At 40.1% G+C, this 20477-nt stretch overlaps 1 protein-coding gene across 2 annotated transcripts in view; it reads left to right on the forward strand.

Moving 5' to 3' along the window:
* Nucleotides 1-19928, forward strand: part of DLC1 (DLC1 Rho GTPase activating protein) — a 459196-nt gene extending 439268 nt beyond the window's left edge. For both annotated transcript variants that reach the window (XM_075565991.1, XM_075566000.1), the window contains 11 exons: nt 2925-2988; nt 4932-6349; nt 7001-7177; nt 8684-8843; nt 8937-9135; nt 12565-12778; nt 13316-13430; nt 14102-14320; nt 15521-15738; nt 16515-16688; nt 17833-19928. In XM_075565991.1, coding sequence (XP_075422106.1) covers nt 2925-2988; nt 4932-6349; nt 7001-7177; nt 8684-8843; nt 8937-9135; nt 12565-12778; nt 13316-13430; nt 14102-14320; nt 15521-15738; nt 16515-16688; nt 17833-17953 — 3079 coding nt within the window. In that variant the 3' untranslated portion in view covers nt 17954-19928. The remainder of the gene's footprint in view (nt 1-2924; nt 2989-4931; nt 6350-7000; nt 7178-8683; nt 8844-8936; nt 9136-12564; nt 12779-13315; nt 13431-14101; nt 14321-15520; nt 15739-16514; nt 16689-17832) is intronic.
* The last annotated feature ends 549 nt before the right edge of the window (nt 19929-20477 follow it).

Here is a 20477-nt window from a genome sequence, read left to right on the forward strand (position 1 = left end):
TAAAGGAGCAATCCGAGATGATTAATTTTTTTCACTTTTTAAAAAAAAAATTAAATATAGCATTGAGTCAGGGGGTCTCTGAAGCTGAACCCCGATGATTTCAGCTCCATGGACCCACTGCTTCCGGAGATACTTGCCTCTGAAATAGTTGCCGGTAGCTGCTCCTGCTGAGCAATCTGGGCTTTAAAGTTTTTAAAGCTCCTGCATCATATGGACCAATAGGAAGCCGTGCTTTCCTATTGGCTTGCAGGAGCGAAAACTTTCAACAGCTGACATATTGTGAAACCTGGCAGCCGAGGAGATCTGCTACCGGCACCTAATTGAGATGCAAGTATCTCCAGAAGCATCGGGTCCCCAGAGCTGGGGTTCGGCTCCAGAGTACCCTGCTTCAATGCTATATATAAATGTAAAAAATCACTAAAACCACCGGCTTGGATTGTCTCTTTAAGATTTGGGGGCCTATGCACTAGACTCCGATAGAAAAATCGCCAGGGATTTTAAATCTCCATTTTTGACAGCGTTGCTATCACGGTATCCATAAAGCCCCGAATGCCAGTGATGGCAACATTTGCAAAAATGGCGAGTAGCTGGCGACGAGATGATCGCTCCTGTGTAAAGGGCTCATCTGACGAGTTGTTTCTGCTGCAGAGAGCGAGAGCCGCCTCTCAGCGCTAATCTCGGCCTAATTGTTTTTTATATAAAAAATGTATTACTAGTGTATTGTAGCAGTGGGTCTCTGGAGCAGAACCGCGTTGATTTCAGGTCCGGGACCCCCTGCTTTCCGAGATACAGGCCCGGTTATGGGGTGCCAGTATCGCCTATGCATTTGATTCCCACGGTCATGTGACCAAGAACATTTAAATGCATAGGAAATATCGGCACCCCATAACAGAGCATGTATCTCAGGAAGCAGGGGGTCCCCGGACCTGAAATCAACGCGGTTCTGCTCCGGAGACCCCTTGCTACAATACTATAGTAATAAAAACATAATTAAATTTTTGTTAACAGATTGGTTACCGTATACAATTCAATCAATACATCTCCCTTCCCCCACCAAACACATACAGTACATTAATGGGCAAAATAATTATTATCCAGATATGGCTAATAACTAATTTGCCCATTATTAAAACAAATATTAGCCAGTCAGCAATAATAATGTAAATAAAAACCTTTCCACTTACCCCTGCCATTATGAAGGGCGTCCTCGTAGGCATACTGCAGGGCCATGTCCTCCGTTGCCAGAAATAATACATGAAATAAAGCAATCTAATGGCCCCTAACCCCTCAATCACCCGCTCTGCCCCCAATAAAACTGCTGTTGTCCATTAACCCCTTCATTGCCTTAGCGGTTAGCCGCTAGGGTAATGAAGTTTACTTTATGCAATTTTATTGCATGGGATTGATGCCGGGGGTTTCCGGTGCTGATATTAATAGATATCAGCTCCGGAGTCTCCCGGCATCAATCAGGTGCAGGAAAAATGCATTTTTTTTTCTTCTCAGTCCCTTCTTGCCGCTTATCGGCTGCTTCTTGCCAACTTTTCCTGGCGAGGCGATTTGGAGTGGAAATCGCAATTTTAGAGCCGCGATTATCCTCGATAAGCTAATCGGGGCTACTAGAATACGAGTTTGAAAAGCTGGCGATAAGTGGTAAGTGGCTTATCGCCGCGCGTTTGGCGTTTTTTTATTTTTATTTTGGCAACAAAATTTGCCGAAAAGCTCTTCTAGACGACTTATCGGAGCTTACTGAATAGCAGTAGGCTTTTGTGGCGATAAGTGTCTTATCACTGCACCTTGGTGTGTAGATGTGTCAATGTGGCCACAACGCAGCCTGTGCTTTTTGTGTGTGCATTATGCAAATCTTCAACGCTATAGCTTTTGTATGAAGTTTACTCTAAAATGACAGTCTGTAAGGTGGAGCTACTGCTAATAAAACCAATTACACTTCATTTTTTCCACGTGAAACAATTTTCTGCTACGCTGTGTGCACATTCCTTGAGAAAGCATTGCATCACCTGCTGTAGACTCGGGGTTAATTTAACAGGGGCTTTCCAGCTTGGTAAGTTACATAAACAACTGACTTACTAACATAGCCCTGGACTTGATCGCAAAAACATTTGAGGCAATTGGGATATAAAGAAGCTAGTCATACAGTTGTTAGTTGTAAAGTACCTATTCATGTTAAGGTATTTTAACCATGGAACTGTTTGTGCGCACGTACAAAGCCTATATTAAGTTTTTAGCAAATCCAGCGTGTTTTTACTTTTAACACAGTACATGTTACTTAAGACCAGTTTTATTCCATAGGGAAAGGTTTCCATAGACCTAGACCTAGACCAGCTTGTTTGTTTTGGTGCAGTCATATTTTTTTTTTATGTGCAAGAAGCAAAAATTTCCTTTCGAATTATTTTTCTTCGAAAATAAAATAACCTTTGAATGAATAAAGGGCAAGTCGTGGCATTTGGTACAATACATTTGCATGCACAAATGTGCGTGTATTTATCTGTATAATGCTTTTCTTTTGTTTTTACGCTATGCATACTTCTCTGGCTAATTGACCAACAAAGTTAAACGCTGCATAAATTGCTGACCCGTGTGAAAATAAATACATGGCAGAGCTCATTGCTTTCCAATTAAAAATCCTCATTACCCTATCTTCCGAGCAACACTTGCTGTTAAAATATAGTACAACCTAATGGATTTAGATGACAAATTAAAGTATCCGTCCATTTCCCCCTTCCCTGTACGTCTTTTAGTGGCAACAATGTGTTAAGTATTATGAAGAATTGAGGTTCTACTCGTGTCCATTTGTATGCAGATAAGTTTAAAGGCCATTTACAGGAAGGCAGGCAAAAAAAAGTCATTAACACAAGTTGCCCTTATTTCTCATATGGTGTAACAATTTATTTCCCCCTCCCCCACAGGCGTTTAAATACCTTAAACAAGTGTGCTGTGATGAAACTAGAAATCAGCCCAAACAGGAAAAGGGTAAGTGTGCCACGCTGGTGATGTTTTTTGGCCATTGTAAAGGCGTAGCCATTGAGAATGCAAACTGGAAAATACCATGGCCAACAGGATAATTGGATGTTCCCTTTACAAGTGATAATCCATTTTAGATTGAGATGCTAACTAAATGACTTGCCACATTTTCAATTGCATGCCAATTTTGAAAGAATCTTAATGAACCCCTATGAAGATAAGGGGCTGTAGTCTATTATTCAGGAATGAGGCTGACAGTCATGGTTGAAAACAAATTGCATATCTACAAACGGGCTAGTATAATAATGGCTTAATTTGTAACACAAAAAAAAAGATGTTGAACGTATTTCATGTAATTTATAAAGAAGGTTTTAAAGAAACTGGAAAAAAAATACATTAGCAAATCATCTTAAATGTGAACATGCTTAAGTCTGCCATTGGTAATAATGCTGTTTAAATAATAGGGACTACACATTTTGTAATACAGTATGATCCTTTTGGCTGCCAGTAAATTACCTTTTTTGCTCTATTTCCTATTTTAACATACATATTATGTCATGATGGTTTAAAATCTGCTCCACCAGCATATGTTACAATACAGGACTGTTCCCTGTTGGTGCTTTTGTGGTTAAGGATGTTGACAAGTAAAATGGGGGAGGGTAAAGATCGTATTACAGCAGTTTCTGAACCCCCGATGTGCTTCTGTCCTACCTTTTTATGGGGGCATTTTTTTTAAGCATCCAGAGAATAATCATTTGTACCGCTCCTGATTTTATTTAAAATTTTTAAGCTATTGTGTCTCTATCAGTAACTTATTTTTTGTAGTCATAATAGATGCATGCACTACAATACAAGCCAAAGAGCTTCAAAATCCGTGTATGAGGACTGATCTTAAAATAATGTTGTTTGTGAAAAAAGGATGTCTTTTGTTACTTTAACATAAAAATAAAAAATAACTTAAGGTCACATTATAGTCTCCCTCAAATATGACAAAAGTTTGGAAGTGCACAGTTATGGGTCTTTTCGTACGGCCCCTCCTGTGTTCACCATTTAATTACAAACCATATCTGACAAAGGTTTAAAGGCCATATATTCAATGTGCTATTATATTCTAAATAGAGCTCTTGTGGTACATGGTAAGAAACCCATTACTCATTATAGCGTTCTATTCCCAGTATTAACTATTTTCCATTCATTTATTAATGTACTGTATGCATTTCTTGGTGCATCAAGATTTTAAAAAAAATGATCAGAAATGACTGAAATTGCTAGGATTGTATTTTTGGACCGTTTGGTACACCTTTTTGTGAAGTTGGATACTCACTATGTAAATGACAAAACAAGTGATCACTTGACCTTATTCTGTAGTTTGGTATCGGGTTTAAAGGGATGCAACATAATTTTAAAACACTGAAATCAAGCGCATTGTCAGTCGAACAGAAGCATTGAGAAATTTGTAGCATATCTGCTGTGCTGATAAACTATAATACGGCAGGCAGAAGTTTATAAGGGCCAATGTTAAAATAGATGAGAAGTAAATGGTGATACGCTGCTCATTTGCATGCCATGACCCAGAATCCCTTGCTATAGTGGAAGCACTGTTTGCTAAGCGATAATGTGGAAAGGCAGGGTTGCAGACCTGTCTGAGACATGCAAATGCACCACAAGTGGTATTTTTATTTACTATAACAGATCAGCAGAAGTCTCTCACTCTGGTCCAGGGCACATTAGGCAGAGAACTTTCTGAAGGTATTGTTTTGAAGTCAGATTTTGCAGCTTTACGTGTGTAAAAGTCTGACTACCTTAGATATTAAAACAGTACAAGTGAAATTAAAGGTGTTCTTTTTGTATAAAGAGTAATGGCAAGATAATCCCTTAATTTTTCAAGAAGCAAGAGGCAATTTAACATAATATTTTTTAAATTCCTGTACATGTCCATTTTCAATTTGTAGAGTGAAGATTCTGATGAAGACGAGCCTTGTGCAATCAGTGGTAAATGGACATTTCAGAGGGACAGCAAAAGGTGGTCTAGGCTGGAAGAGTTTGATGTCTTTCCTCTAAACCAGGGACCAACACCAGTACTCCAGGATGCACATCAGTTGGCCAATGCAGCAAGTCATGAGAGCGTTCTTACAGACCTAAGCGAGCATCAAGAGGTGACATCTATTCACAGTACCAGCAGTGACAGTCACAGGGCACACCTTCCCAGTGAGGCCAGCACTACGAGAACAAATTCTGTGATCAGCATTTGTTCATCTGGAAACTTCATAGCGAACGATGACTCTTTTGGTAGCCTTCCCTCCCCGAAAGAACTCTCCAGCTTCAATTTTAACATTAAGCCCAACGAGAAGAACTCAAAGTCCAAAACCAAGAGCCTCCTAAAAAGAATGGAAAGCCTGAAAATTAAAAGTTCTCACAGTAAAAAGAAATTGCATTCCAAGCTGGGTCTGATTATAAGTGAACCTATCCTACAAGAGGGAATTGATGACGATAAGCTAAAGCAACTTAATTGTGTGGAAATTTCTTCCCTTAATGGCAACCATATAAATGCACCCAAGGTGCGCAAAAGGAGCGTTTCAAACTCCACACAAACCAGCAGTAGCAGTAGTCAATCGGAGACAAGCAGTGCAGTTAGCACTCCTAGTCCTGTGACAAGGACACGGAGTTTAAGTGCCTGCCACAAGCGGGTGGGTATGTACTTAGAAGGTTTTGATCCCTTTAACCAGTCAACATTTAGTGATGTCCTTGAACAAAATTATAAAAACCAGAGGAACCTTGGTGAGGATGCTGTGTTCTTCATCCCAGAAGACCATAAGCCTGGCACCTTTCCCAAAGCACTTTCAAATGGTAACTTGTCTCCTTCAGACAGCAACACTTCTGTCAGCTGGAGAACGGGGAGTTTTCATGAGCATGACCACCTCGGCTTCATGAGGGAAAATAGTGTCAACAGCTCCAAAAGTTCCATTGGTAGCAGAAGACGGAATTCTTGTTACTCTGAAGGAAGCCGCTTGAGCATTTATGACAATGTACCAGGCACACTTCTGTATTCCAGCAACAGTGATCTGGCTGACCTAGAAAACGAAGACATTTTTCCAGAACTGGATGACATTCTATACCATGTGAACGGAATGCAGAGGATAGTGAACCAGTGGTCAGAGAAATTTTATGACGAGGGGGATTCAGATTCTGCTCTAGATTCTGTCTCTCCCTGCCCTTCTTCTCCCAAGCAAATACACTTGAACATTGACAATGACTGCAACGCTCTCAGCGATCTAGATAGCACAGGAAACTCTTTAAATGAGTGCGAGGAAACCGTAATCCAAGGAAGAAGGGACTCTGGAGTGGGTGCATCATTGACGAGAACCAACAGGTTTGTGATTTTTAAGGTGGCGGTTCTTGCATAAATAACATTTGTGTGGCAAAATAATACTTGGAGAGATGGTAAATGTTTTCCTTTTTGGAAACACATGGAGTTAATTTCTTATTTTACAGACAGCTTAGTTTCTTACATGTTCTGGAAATGTTACTTCTGCATTTATTTGTACAAAAAGCAGCGCACTGCATTTTAGAATCCTTCGTGTTAAATCAGGGCTGGGCGATATAGTGCTGAAACTTTACATTTAGGTATTTAATGACAACATAAAGTTGAGTTAATCAGTTAATTTACATCAGTTCAGAATAGGTCAGCCCCTACATTTTTTACTTTTATAGCAATGTTACAGTGCAAACTTTCTCTGGAGAGGGTTATCATCTGATATAAATGCTTTGCCATGTCTCTTCCTTGGCATCTGCTGCCACATGTCCTGTGACAGACCAGGAATATTAGTGAGAATTCCAACATAAATGTTACTGTTAGGGGGAGCTTAGTGTTACTTTAACCTATAGAGACATAACCTGTACAGACACTTTTTCATGGTTGGTATTTGGGGATCCCATTAAAAAAAAATATTTTTGCTTAAATGTTTTGGTTTGTAAATTTTAAAGACTGTCCAGGTCACAATCTATCTTTCTTCATCTGCAGGCACCGGTTCAGATGGCACAGCTTCCAGAGCTCACATCGGCCCAGTTTAAGTTCTGCTTCACTGCAGATAAACTGCCAGTCTGTGACTCAGATCAACTTGCTTCAGAAATACTCCCTCTTAAAGTTAACAGCTCTTCTGGAGAAGTACACCCCCTCCAACAAACATGGTTTCAGCTGGTAAGTATAAAGTACAACCATAAATAAAGGAATTTCATCAGTATTCTTCAGGTAAAATGAGAGCGAGATATGCCATTGAGTTAAAGAATGTGGAATGCAGTGCAGTTACAATTCCATCATTACGCATCATGTATCTTTTTCCATGTAGTCTCGCTATACATATGAATGTAATGCCCCTTCTTCCTCCAACACACGACTCCATAACTCGCAGCACCAAGGTCTGCGCAATTCAAAGCGGCTATTATCTACATTCTACTAAATGCAGAAGTTGTTTGTTGTGAAACACAGAAATGAGTATTTACTGATTATCCCTGCATGTTTCAGATTCTCATCACAGGTGTAATGTGTTCCTTTCACATTCCTGTTCTTCTTTTTTTTTTTTCCGACAATGAATGTATTCTCTACTTTATCCTGCGACACCCGACAACTATCATGCATAAAAACTGGCCACGGTTCTTAGTAGTAGTAGTACTACAGAACTGACATCCACAAGCACAATATGTTAATTGTATGCACAGTGTAATGTATAATTTGCATATGAATAGGTATGGGTTAAAAGCTTAAATACTAAATGTAGTTAAAATGTTTGGAGTATTCAAAGGGAATTGTTTTATTTTTGGGACTCTTTTCCTGAATCACATTAGAACTGACCAATGTTTCTCCCTGGATTTGTAGCTTTTCTTTTTCAATGCAGTCATTTGTGTAGCTGATGTTTCTAGCTGACGGCCTCTAATGCTTTACATCAGATCCCCGCTGTTCTGCATAGTGCTGGGTGGCAGGCTTAGTTTGGGGCTTTGTAAAAGCAGAGGTTGATGCACAAAGCCTTCTTTGTTAACAAGCCCATTTTCTCTAGATGATGAAAGCCGAGTAAAGAAGTCACATTATTAGGGGTCATACGCAGCAGGATTTATTGACTCTTCCGCATGACCTTAATTATTCCGGTCTGTAAATTTGATAGTAGACTAGTATCTTGTGTTTGTTGCTGAAACTTCAGTACTTTTAGGTGGTTTAAAAACCAAAAAAAATATTAATCTGCTCCACAACACTGTTTTTATTTTTTCACTCTGCACATTTATAGAATATTTAAAAAAAAAATTAGGTTCAGAATATGATTCACAGCCTCGTATATGTAGCATTATCGCGGCAATGGCGACACGACCGATGACGTCGCCGTTGTCACCAGCGAAAGTTGTAATTTTACTTTTAGTGACGTCACTAAAAGGGGCAGGCCGCGCAACTTGATTGGTTTAGAGACAGTCACATGTGGCGACTGTCTATAAAAATCCAACTTAACCCGGCTTCCAAATTTTTAGACGCTCCGTCGCGCTTACTATAAGCGCTTGCGACGGAGTCAATTAATTTGGTTTGGAGCGACATCGCGTCACCATCGCAAGGCACTATAAGCGTAGCCTAAGGCAGATAAGAACCACCTGACTTACCTAGTCTACCTTCCTTTAATATAATATATGGCCTATTCTTAAATATCCGATTTTGTGTTTTTAACAGGGCTGTGCCAAAGTTTATGAAACGTGTTAAAATTCCCGATTACAAAGACAGAAATGTGTTTGGCGTTCCTTTGACGATTAACGTGCAGCGTTCGGGCCAGCCTCTCCCACAGAGCATGCAGCAGGCCATGCGCTACCTACGCAGTCAGTGCTTGGATCAGGTTGGTCCTGCTTATTGTCTTCACGCGGTGTCGTTTATTTCATTCTTTTCCGCTCTTTTTTACATTTTTCTGTCTTTTTGCGGGCCTTTAAAGGTTGGGCTGTTTCGAAAGTCTGGAGTGAAGTCCAGGATCCAGGCCTTGCGGGAGATGAATGAAAACAGTTCAGACCGTGTGACCTATGAGGGCCAGTCTGCTTATGACGTGGCAGACATGCTGAAGCAGTACTTTAGAGACCTGCCGGAGCCTCTTCTGACCAGCAAACTCTCTGAAACTTTCCTGCAGATCTATCAGTGTAAGTTTTCTGTTTCTATTGCTCGCAGTCATCCTATATGCTGGGCCTTCGAATATGCGCTAAAGTTAGACCTACTTGACTGAATTGGCAATCTGTTTAGTTAATTGGACATATTACAAATTTAAATCCATGATACGTTCCATACTAAAATAATGTTGTAGTTCTATTTTGTAAGGGCTTTTATGGATGGTTAACATTACAAATGTTCTCATAACTGCTCCATTTGGAAGAATTGCAGCACACTTTCCAACGCTGCACCGCAAGTGAAAGCCGGATGGGTTCAATATTTCCTGGCATTTGTTATTGAACTATTTTCAGACTTGTGACCTGTTAAACATACCCTAAAGTAGTTGGCAAGTATTAAAAAGACCCTTTAATGCTGCAGCTTTGTGTACAACTTCTGCTATAACAGTATTCTTTACCATATGGCATGACTTGGAGACTGCAGGGGAGCTCCCCTCCTCTCCACCCCAAATACCCAGAACCCCACATAAATAAAACACAATTAATGGCAAGACAAGGTCTGGAAGGTCAAGGCAGCGGCTTTTTATTTAACCATTAAATAATTGTTAAGCGCTACCCCTGCCGGAGCACTTGCTCAAAGTGTAAAAGGTCAAAGGTCTTTCAACCGATGACCCATGACACCCAAGCCGGGCCCACATGACCCCCAGAAGCTTAGCCCAAGCAGGGTCTGTTCATCATCACCCTAGTGGGGGCTCAAGTGGGGACCTTTTGGCTCTGCACACGTTAGATTTGCCAATCTCAGTGGCGGAAAAGCAGGGGCGTCAGACCCTTCCCCCAACCCAGTGGGGGCCCTAAGGGAGTTTCCTCCCCCCCCCTCCCAACCAAGAGGCGGGAGCCAGATGAGTTTGACCCCGTCAATAGGCGTCTGCCCACCCCAGTAAGGGCTCAATTGGGCCTGCCCATTGTGGACTCCCTGCACCAGTATAAATAAGGCCCCACCAAATCCAGTGTTGGCTCAAGTGGGGCCCCCTTTCTCCCATGGGTCCCCCCACCCCAGTGGTCCAGGTGTGGCTCCCCACTTAGTACGGGGAAGGAAAAACGGAACCCGATGCCAGGGGAGGAACGCAACGCAGGGGCCAAGGCCCTTCACTCACCCCCAGATGCGTCCCTGCTGCAACCGTTGACCGCATACTCTGTGCATGCGCTGCAGCTCCTTCCCTGGCGCATGGGACTCTCTCCCCCAACCCACACAGCCAGCCGCAGAATCTGCTTCCACTGCGGCCAGCCACGTGGTAACCCCAGACCTTGCGCTGATACGCAGTTTCAGACTGCTGTAATTGCTGGCGGGGCTCGGACTGACCACGTGTCCCGCCAGCCGAACTACATAACCTCCTGCCCCACCCCCTGACTGCGTCATCCCTATGACTCGAAGGCGGGGGGAGGGAAGAGAGTCCAGGGAGCCGAGCGAGTTGGGAGGGGAGCCTAGCCCCCCGGCTGCCCTTCGTTTTGGGCTTAAGGCTGCTTTTCTGCTTTTTTTTAAAAAAAAACCTACATATAGTCATAATAGTCAATCATTTTTATTTTGTTTTATTAGTTTAGCTTTTTTATTTACTGAAAGCCCTTATATTGTCATCATTGTGCCCGTTTTGTGTTTTTTGTTCTTAATTGTGGTCTTACTGGATGTGGACAGTGTTATATTTAAAGGCTTTCCCTTTCTCTTTATTTTATGTAGAGCATTTAATACTAAAGCTGGTTGCACTCAGAGAAATGCCCTTGAACGATGTTTATGGGAAATAGAAGCAGTCTGGGCTATGTCATAATTAGTTCCTTACAAAGGTTTTCTGAAAAAAGACAGATGTCTGTTGTGTTCAGTAACCATAGAGCTGTTTAATCAGTTTGTCATATGCATCTGTTTTTTCGCAACTTGCTTTTTCCATGATTTTGAGTCTCTTCTACGTGGAGACAATTCTTATTATGTCAATAGACTGCAGTCGGTTACAGTACAGCCTTATCCATCCTTTTTTTTTTTTACTATTGTCAGGCATTTTTGTTTGAATTATAAATCTTGATAACATGTCCTTAAAAAGTTCAATGTTCAGGACATAATTTCATGAAAATGTAAATGTATGTGTGATACACACACACACACACACACACACACACACACACACACACACACACACACACACACACACACACACACACACACACACACACACACACACACACACACACACACACACACACACACACACACCCTAACATTATGCAGAGTAGCATAAGCTAATAGCACCTGACCCTTTCCAGGTATTAGTTTGTATAGAATTGCAATCTGTAGGGGAAGCACAAAACCAAGAAACCCCAATGGTGCATGCAGCCTGTGCAAAGATTCAATAATATTCAATACTAAAAGAATCATCCTCACAAAAATACATAGATAACAGGCTTATCTGTATGGTAATCTCCCTCGCCGGGCGGTGTGTGAAAGTTGAGGAGGAGCTCCTCTTTGAAGGCAGCAAATAGTAGGAATCCTTGATTGAGTGTACGGATTCATTATAAGGACTGTGTACACTTGCATTTCAATTTGACTTTTGGACCTTTTTTTCCCGTTTTGGATCAACATGTGATTTATGTTTAAATACACGTCTACTTAAATTACATGTATTTCATTCACTTACATTTATTTTCACCATTCCATTTTGTGTATATTTTGGCATACATATTGTCATCTTGTATATAACCGTGTGAAATAATGTGATCTTATTTCTATATACACTCTTCGCCCGCATTTTTGGGCCAATATTGCCATAACCCTTCGCACAGTGGCTGATATCATCTGATTTCCTTAGGCTACGGCCCCAGTTTCAGTTCCTGCATGCGCGCCTGGCGGCCTGTGCAATCTGCGGTCCGTGCTTGAGCTGCAGGAAGAAAGACAAGATCGCGACGGGGGGGGGCGTGGCCATGACATCACACGGCTGGTTCAACCTCATTGGCTGAACCGCCGCCGTGACGTGACCAATGTTCGGCTGCCACACCAAAAGACAAAAATCGTGTCTCTTTGGCCAAGGCGGTCGCGCATTGCGGCTTGTGCACACGTCGACTGGGGCCTGCCCATAGAGGGCTGTGCCTTGTGTGCGGCACGCGCCGCCGCTGCCACTGGGGACCTGGCCATATATTCTCCTTGAGCGCTACAATCTACTATAGTTCTATTATTTTGTATAGAGCTTCTGGCCCACCCAAGGAATCAATGGTACAGTTTTTCCACGAGTAGAATGATGTAGGTGCCTTGGAGAGGGAAGGAATGTAGTGACATTAGCTACGGTTAGCTCTAGTAGTGCAAAGGGTAAATGTATACATTTTTTTTTCCCCCATGAGCCACAGAGAAATGTCGTAAAAGGCTTAATTAGTACTTTACATACTGTTGATTTTCTATGTACACTAACTGGGGCATGTGGTGCTTTATAGATGTGCCAAAGGACCAGCGCCTCCAGGCAATCAAGGCTGCCATTATGCTTTTGCCTGATGAGAACAGAGAAGTCCTGCAGACCCTTTTATATTTCCTGAGTGATGTTGCTGCAGCTGTGGAGGAAAACCAGATGACACCCACCAACCTAGCTGTGTGTTTAGCACCTTCCCTTTTCCACCTTAATACTCTAAAAAGAGAGAACTCCTCTCCCAGGTACTTAATCATCTTTTATGTTTCTAATCCTGTAATAGGGTAAACCTTTTGTCCTTATGTAATGTGTTTTTCCTACTTCTGCACAGTGGTATGCGACTATAATGTTCTAAACGTTTGTGCATTTAGTTGAGGATGTAAAATCGGTACTAGTGTCCTACATAGCATTTCTTATTTATTTTAAGGCTTTGTGAGGCTGGTCGCAGTGACTGAACACTTCTAAAGTTAACCTTATGTAACTTACATAAATATCCATTTTCTTTGTGGCAAATGAATTGTTTCTGAAAAGCAATGTAGAATATATATTTATTTATTTTTATTTCAAAAGAGCAGTCCATCGGTTTGAAATGTGTGTTTTTTTTTTTAATAAAATCGGGTAAAATCTAAAGGAAATAAAAATCAATAACCAAGAAAAATGAAGAACGTTGCGAATGACCTCAGCCTTGTTAGAGTGGATCTGTGTGTTCTGGATTTCTTCCATTGTAACAATGGTCAGTGTTGCGAGTAATGAATCATCCTTCTTTATTTCCATTATTTTAGGGTGATGCAGAGAAAGCAGAGCTTAGGGAAGCCTGATCAGAAAGATTTGAATGAAAACCTTGCTGCCACCCAAGGATTGGCTCACATGATTGCCGAGTGCAAGAAACTTTTCCAGGTAACCATTGTCGTTTTGCATGAACGTAATCCTGGATTACTGTGTATATTTTGTAATGGCATCATTTTAATTCATTGCTTTGTGACCCGTGTTTAAATCTCAGTAATTTTTCTTTGTATCACAGATTTATTTTTTGTTGTGGAAAATCTGGATCTTTATATTATCCCAGGGTTAAGATAATTGTTGTGTTGTTAACCATTTGCTGTTTTAGTACTTGCACATATTATTATTATTATTATTATTAACGTGATAGCATAAACCCAACATTAATCAGTGTTTATTTATTTTTTTATTTCTAAAAATTAACCAGGAAGTAATACATTGAGAATTACCTCTCGTTTTCAAGTATGTCCTGGGCACAGAGTTATAACAATACATGGTTACATTAAAACATTAGCAGTCAATTCACAGATATTTCATAGACCGATTGAGTTGAAAAATTGGGTACAGAGGATAAAGGGTTTGTGAGTTTCAGATTTGAAATAGAGCAGCTTTAACATCAGCAATCAGCTCACACCCTTTAGCTGCCCTTCGCTGTGCCAAAGGCTGTCCGCCTTTCCTCTTGGCTCATTAACATTCCAGTGGGTGGGGTTGACGTTCCACAAAGTATGTAAATGATTTAATAATCTCTGCCCCCCCCCCCTTTCCTTGCACATTTACCTATTTTCTAGATTCCGGAAGAAATGAGCAAGTGCCGTAATTCTTACATGGAGCAAGAGCTGAGGCCAGTTTGCTTGGAAGAACTTGTGAATGGGAACACAGAGGGATTGTGTGACTATCAATCTTATCTCCAAGAGAGCATTGACGTCCTGCTCAAGGAGGCGAAGGACAAGTTTAAGGGTTGGGTCAGCTGCTCCACATCAGAGCAAGCTGACCTCTCCTACAAGAAAGTGAGTAATTGCTGTTTTAAAGACACTCTGAATGGTAAACCTTAAAACAGATGGCAATATGCAAATTGATTGTAACTACAGTGTAGCTATTGCTATGTTGACTTATAAAATTCCAGAAGCAGCAGATACTGATACTCTTCTGTCCAGCTAAGGTTCTGTTTAGTAGAAACACTGGGGATGGATATATATATATAGATAAAGATGATATATATTTTTTATATTATTATTTATTTTTATTCTATTGCATTGCGTAAAAAGTAAATACATTTCTCACCTAAAATGATTAGCGACCTATGTTGGTATATCATTATTTATGTTCGTACATTTTGGCGTGCATTGCCTTTGCATGGTGTGTGATTATTCATACATATAAATGCATTAAGAATTGTTTGCGTCATCTACCCTTTTCTTGTATGCCAAGAAATACTTTCAAATGTGTCACCATTTTTGTTTTTGACATTTCCAAGAGCAGAAGTGGCACATACTTATAGTTTAATATTACACATCGTTTGTCAGTGCGCCACAGATCGCATCCAAAGTTCAAAGGTGAAGAGGGAAATGTTCACCTCTAACCTCAACTCCTAGCGTGAATTTTCTCTTTGTTTAAAACATTGACGCACACCCTGCACAACACATAAGGGCTGTTACATAGTGCGTGTGCGTGTGCGTGTGTGCGTGCGTGTGTGTGTGTGTGTGTGTGTGTGTGTGTGTGTGTGTGTGTTTTTAAATAAATAAATAAAACCTGAAATAATTTTTTTCATACATTATACATACATACATACATACACACTCATACACACTTACATTTTCAGCGGCGGTAGCGGCGCGATTTGTTTCTTTTTTTCTTCTTTCCCCCGGTCGGCCGGTTCTACTCTTCTTGCCGTGCGCACGCGCCATTATAGAAAGGCTGACTGATGTCAGCCAACTAAAATTCCGCGTGTGCCCGGCACTATAGAACGGGCCTAAAAAGTGAGTATTCATTGGAGCACAGAGATGCCCTAACTGGCTATTCTTTTGTGCATTTGCTTTTACGACAAAATCTCTTATAACAAGATGGCCCCCAGTGTTTGCCTTGAAAGCTGTGAAGATATTACATTCATTCCATTTATTCAGTTGACATTTTGAACCTTCTGTTTATCATCAAAACAATATTTATGTACAGTCCAGAAATGGTCACTGACAAAAGCTTTTATTTTTTAGATGTGTGAGGGCCCCCCTCTTCGATTGTGGAAGTCGACTATTGAGATCCCTGCTCAGCCGGAAGATGTTCTAAAACGTTTGCTTAAAGAGCAACACCTGTGGGATGAAGACCTCCTGGATTCCAAAGTTATTGAGAGCTTGGCTGAGCAGACTGATATTTATCAGTATGTTCAAAATAACATGGCTCCACATCCAGCTAGAGACTTTGTAGTTTTAAGGTGGGTGTTCATAACCCCTGCTACAATGCATGGGAATCAAGATTATTTTACGTGGAATACAAGAACCAATCATCAGGTTTATCAGTCAGTTTGCATAATATGTTAACACCTACTGTACACCAATTTTTGGCATAATTTGAACATTATTTATGTCAGTGGCGCTCAATTCCAATCCTCAAGCCCCCGTCCCCCCCCCCCGTCCCGCCCCCTGCCCCGCCCCCCCAACAGGTCGGGTTTTAAGGATATCCCAGCTTAAGCACAGGTGGCTCAATCAGTGACAGTCTTCGATAAATCTGTGCTGAAGCTTGGATATCCTTAAAACCTGACTTGTTTGGAGTCTTGAGGACTGAAATTGAGCGCCACTGATTTATGTAATGAGTGTTGGCCATTTTATAGCTGTAAGACTGCAAAAGATGCAATTAGATGTTTCTGTACTAAAGAGTGGATTATCGATGGAACTCGTAATATCAAAAGTTATGGGGCTACAATTAGCATCTCAAATATTGGAGAGTGATACGTTGCAATGCAAAGCATGAAATTCTCATAACGAAATCTCATTCAATGTATTTTGAGACACTTCTGTTATTTGTCACATGAACATCCGCTCTGTTTTCCCTCCACCACGGTTATGAACTATGAAGAAGTACTTATTCTGCACTCTTCACTTTTATGCATGGTTCATTGTCAAAAAATACTACATTCTAGATTTGTTTTTAATTTTCATAAAGTTCTCTTTGTAATTGTAAATTGAACACACTTATTTTTTTCTTGTACAGAACATGGAGAAGCAATTTACCAAAGGGAGCGTGCGTGCTATCACTCACCTCTGTGGATCATGACCATGCTCCTTTACTTGGAGTCAGAGTTAATGTGCTTCTGTGCAGATACCTCATTGAGCCCTGTGGCACAGGAAAATCCAAGCTCACCTATCTGTGCAGAGCTGATTTGAGGTAAGCTATTTCTTTGCACCTGAAACATGTGATTTCTTGAGATGTGGGCCTTGTTCAATATGCTGTGAAGACCCTTCTTTAAACCAGGAAACAAAAGTTCTGCTCAAGTCAAATGACCGGGACCATAATCTGCTCCAACAGGAGAAATGGCTTTACATCATATTAAATAAGGACCGTGTGACATTACCCTTTCCCCTTTCTCCCCCCTCCCACCCCCCAACTTGTGGAAGGTTTATCAGAGCATTACTATAGTTTTTCCAAAATAATCTTTAACATATGCTATTGTAATCATTCCCAGAAAATATTGTTGCAAAATACAAGTAATGTTTACCTTGGTTTTTGAAATATAAACAATAAATCCTTCGTCAATAGGTCTTAAGTAAAAAAATTAAAAAAACACACCCACACACTTCGATGTGGAAGACATGTGCCGTGCTTGTATGCTGACAAAATAGATTTTACATGACAAGATGGAGAAAACATATTAAATATTATGTTTTTTGTCCTTTCTTTGTAAGTAGCCCCAATCTGTCATTGTTTTTGGTCATCTAAATTCCACATTGTGATTCAACCACCTAAGCAGAATGTTTTTCTTGCAAAAGAAAGACACTCTGGTGTGTAAAAAAAAAAACAAAAAAAAAAAAAACAAATATGTGATAGATATATATTATAATATAATATTTTTTTTATCATATGGATTCAGTTGGGCAATTCTGAATTAAAGACCATTCTTTACCATTCCCACAAATATCTCCTGAGGCTGTCCTTAATTCTGTTTTCATAACGCATGAACAAGAAGTCAGCAAGGTCATAGAAATACCCACCTTCCCTCATCCAATGTTTCCGGTGTATTATTATATGGATGTGGTAATGAGTAAACAAACCACCTACTGTATGTAGATCTGAACATTTCTCTTAAAGAGGATTCTTTTTGACACAAGTATGTTTGGTTGAACTTGTAATATTATTATAAAAACATGTATTGTTTGACCTGAAATGCTTTTATTAAATTATTTACAAATGTTTCTCCACACAACACATTGGTACAGCATTCCGTGCCACTTGTTACTTATTAAGGAGGTTTCTTTTCAAAAGCGACTGCGTACCTCTAATCTAAATGTGGATTTGCACTTTTCTGTTTTAGGGGCCATATGCCAGAATGGTACAATAAGGTTTTTGGACAACTGTGTGCAGTGGAAGTGGTCAAGATTCGAGACTCTTTTATCAATCAACAGCAAGGAAGTAAAGATGGGAAGTCAAGGTGACAACCCGGGAAAAGTGACCCGTCATAATGCATATTCCCAGAAAGTGGAAGTGGTTCGTCCAAGAGATCATTATAAACTGATGAGAAACTTTGTGACACATGAAAACCCAGATGTTGGACTTTGCAAGTTGTATGGAGACTGACGGTATCCTAGATTTTCAAGCTGCTTTATGTCTGTATGGTGCCAGTGACGATGCCCTGGACTGGAATACATAGGACTTTAGGATCTCAGTGTTCAACATGTATGTGTTTTTTTTTTTTTTAATATATATATATATATATATTCTGTCACTGCTTCTGGGAAGCAAAACAACTCTAACGGAAAGTACATATTGAAACCGATTAAAACGCCACATTCCCATTTGCTGTTTTCTTTATATTTTTTATGCCTTTTTTCTTTTCAGTGCATCGAGGGACCTTTTTGTATTCACTTGAATAATTGGTACTCTGCATTGTTTTTTGTTTTTATGCGGCAAAGAGAGACTTGCACAGAGAAAAATGTGTGAATGAATGTTGTCCTGTTGAATGAAGTAACAAGTCAGTTTTGGTGTCTGGTACACTGATAGGCAACTGTACTGGTTTTAATCTCAGGTTTACGTTGAAATGTCAGAATTTCCTACAGTGGTCGACCTGGGTGATAACTAACTTTACAACTAGCAGAGAGATTTTAGCCCCTAATCAATATGCTGTGAACCAATTTTCCCATGCTGGAAAGAATTTTCGCCACCTTCACTTGAATAGACCATATCTCTTAAGCACATCGAATGGGTGTTACCGATATTAGACTAAAGACTAACAAAGTTGTTTCAGCAAAAGACCCATTTAAAAGTAGAATACAGGAAGATACATTTCAATCAATATTCTATTTTCACTCATAAAAGGGACTGACTTGGGAATATGGTCCCTTTTGATGATCCATATAGAAAGGTGATATACATACATATATCTGTTATGCTAATATATTATAGGATTGTGTTACTCGCAGGAGACTAGGTCTCTATGAGGCAACATACTAATTTAAATACCTATTTTACGTATCTTTACGTATCTTTGCTTCTGTATGGTTGCCAGCTGGCTTCTTGCATGTATCAGTGACTAGCATTCCCGTGCAGCTTTGGGCCAGGAATCCCTCTAGTTGCCAATTGTCTAAGCGCTACGGCTAAGCAGTTCACATTGAAGAGTTCATCTTTTTAAATCGATTTGACAGGAGAAAGGGGGAAGTGTGTGGAGTTACAGAAGTAAATTAATTGTATGCAAACTGAAAGAAGAACATTTGCGAATGAGAGTTGAAAGATGTATTTTCTTGTTACCGTTATCAGTATTATTTCAAATGCTTTTCAATGAAGAATATTTTTTTTTTTTGGTTACAGGCAGAATAATAGTGTTTTCCGTTATCAGTGTTTCGTTATATATCATTAAATATACCTTGTATATTCAATTTCAACTTTTTTTGTTACTGTAAATTTGTATTGCTGTACATACCATTTTGTTGCAAACGTGTAATGTGTATTGTTAAACATAGATAAAGCATGGCAAAAGTAATTATTTAAAATATACCTGTATTTATACCTCAAATATTTTTTTTTCCTGTATCTTAATGCATTCCTTCAAATAATAAATATGCTATACATGATATAGATTAAAGTCAAAAGAACAGTATGTAGGGCAGGGGTGGGCAACTCCAGTCCTCATTTCCACCAACAAGTCAGTGTTTCAGGATATCCCCGCTTCAGCACTGTTTGAAGCGGGGATATCCTGAAAACCTGACCTGTTGGTGGCCTGTGAGAACTGGAGTTGCCCACCCCTGATGTAGGGGAAGATTCACTAACCTCCCTCGTTACCTGGCATTGACTTGAATGGCAGCCATGCGGGATAACTCCATTAACCATACACCAGAGTATAATGAATCTTCCCCATAGATTTGTCATTTGTTGCATCTGTCTTAGCCAAGTGCACTATTAAATGTTTCAATTGAAGTTTTGTGTCCTTGCTTATTGTTCAAGAAATTTGCTCAGCTGCAGTTTTCTGAAAATGATCCACCAAATAATGTTTCTATTACTTTCATTTGGGTAAATAGACTTTATGTACAAACTTTGGTTAAGGGCCAATACAGTATAGGAATGCAAATATGCTTGGGCTAGACACAAGGCTTTCCTAAATATAAAAGAAAGCCAATGATCAAATAGGGTTTGATTTTTTTTTACAGCAGATAAGAACCAGCCTAGTCTGTATTTTCTTATCTGCTGTCAAATTCTGTTTCTAACCTTCCCCAACTACTCCCATTTTACCCGCTGTACAAATTAGCCCTGATCAATAACTTTGGAATTGCTATAGAATTCTCTCACTAGCCAGTAGTATGTATCTTATATATAAAGCTACCAAATGCTCTGGTTCACCTTGGACAGGGCCAGGACTGTAGCGCAGCACAAATAGGTCAGGGATAACTGTCGGCAGCATACATATCATCTTACATTACAAACTCTTATTTTAATGAATCGGGTGGCATTTTTAGAGCACCCCACATT

Source organism: Ascaphus truei, chromosome 1 (assembly GCF_040206685.1).
Source record: "Ascaphus truei isolate aAscTru1 chromosome 1, aAscTru1.hap1, whole genome shotgun sequence".
Lineage (NCBI taxonomy): Eukaryota > Metazoa > Chordata > Amphibia > Anura > Ascaphidae > Ascaphus > Ascaphus truei.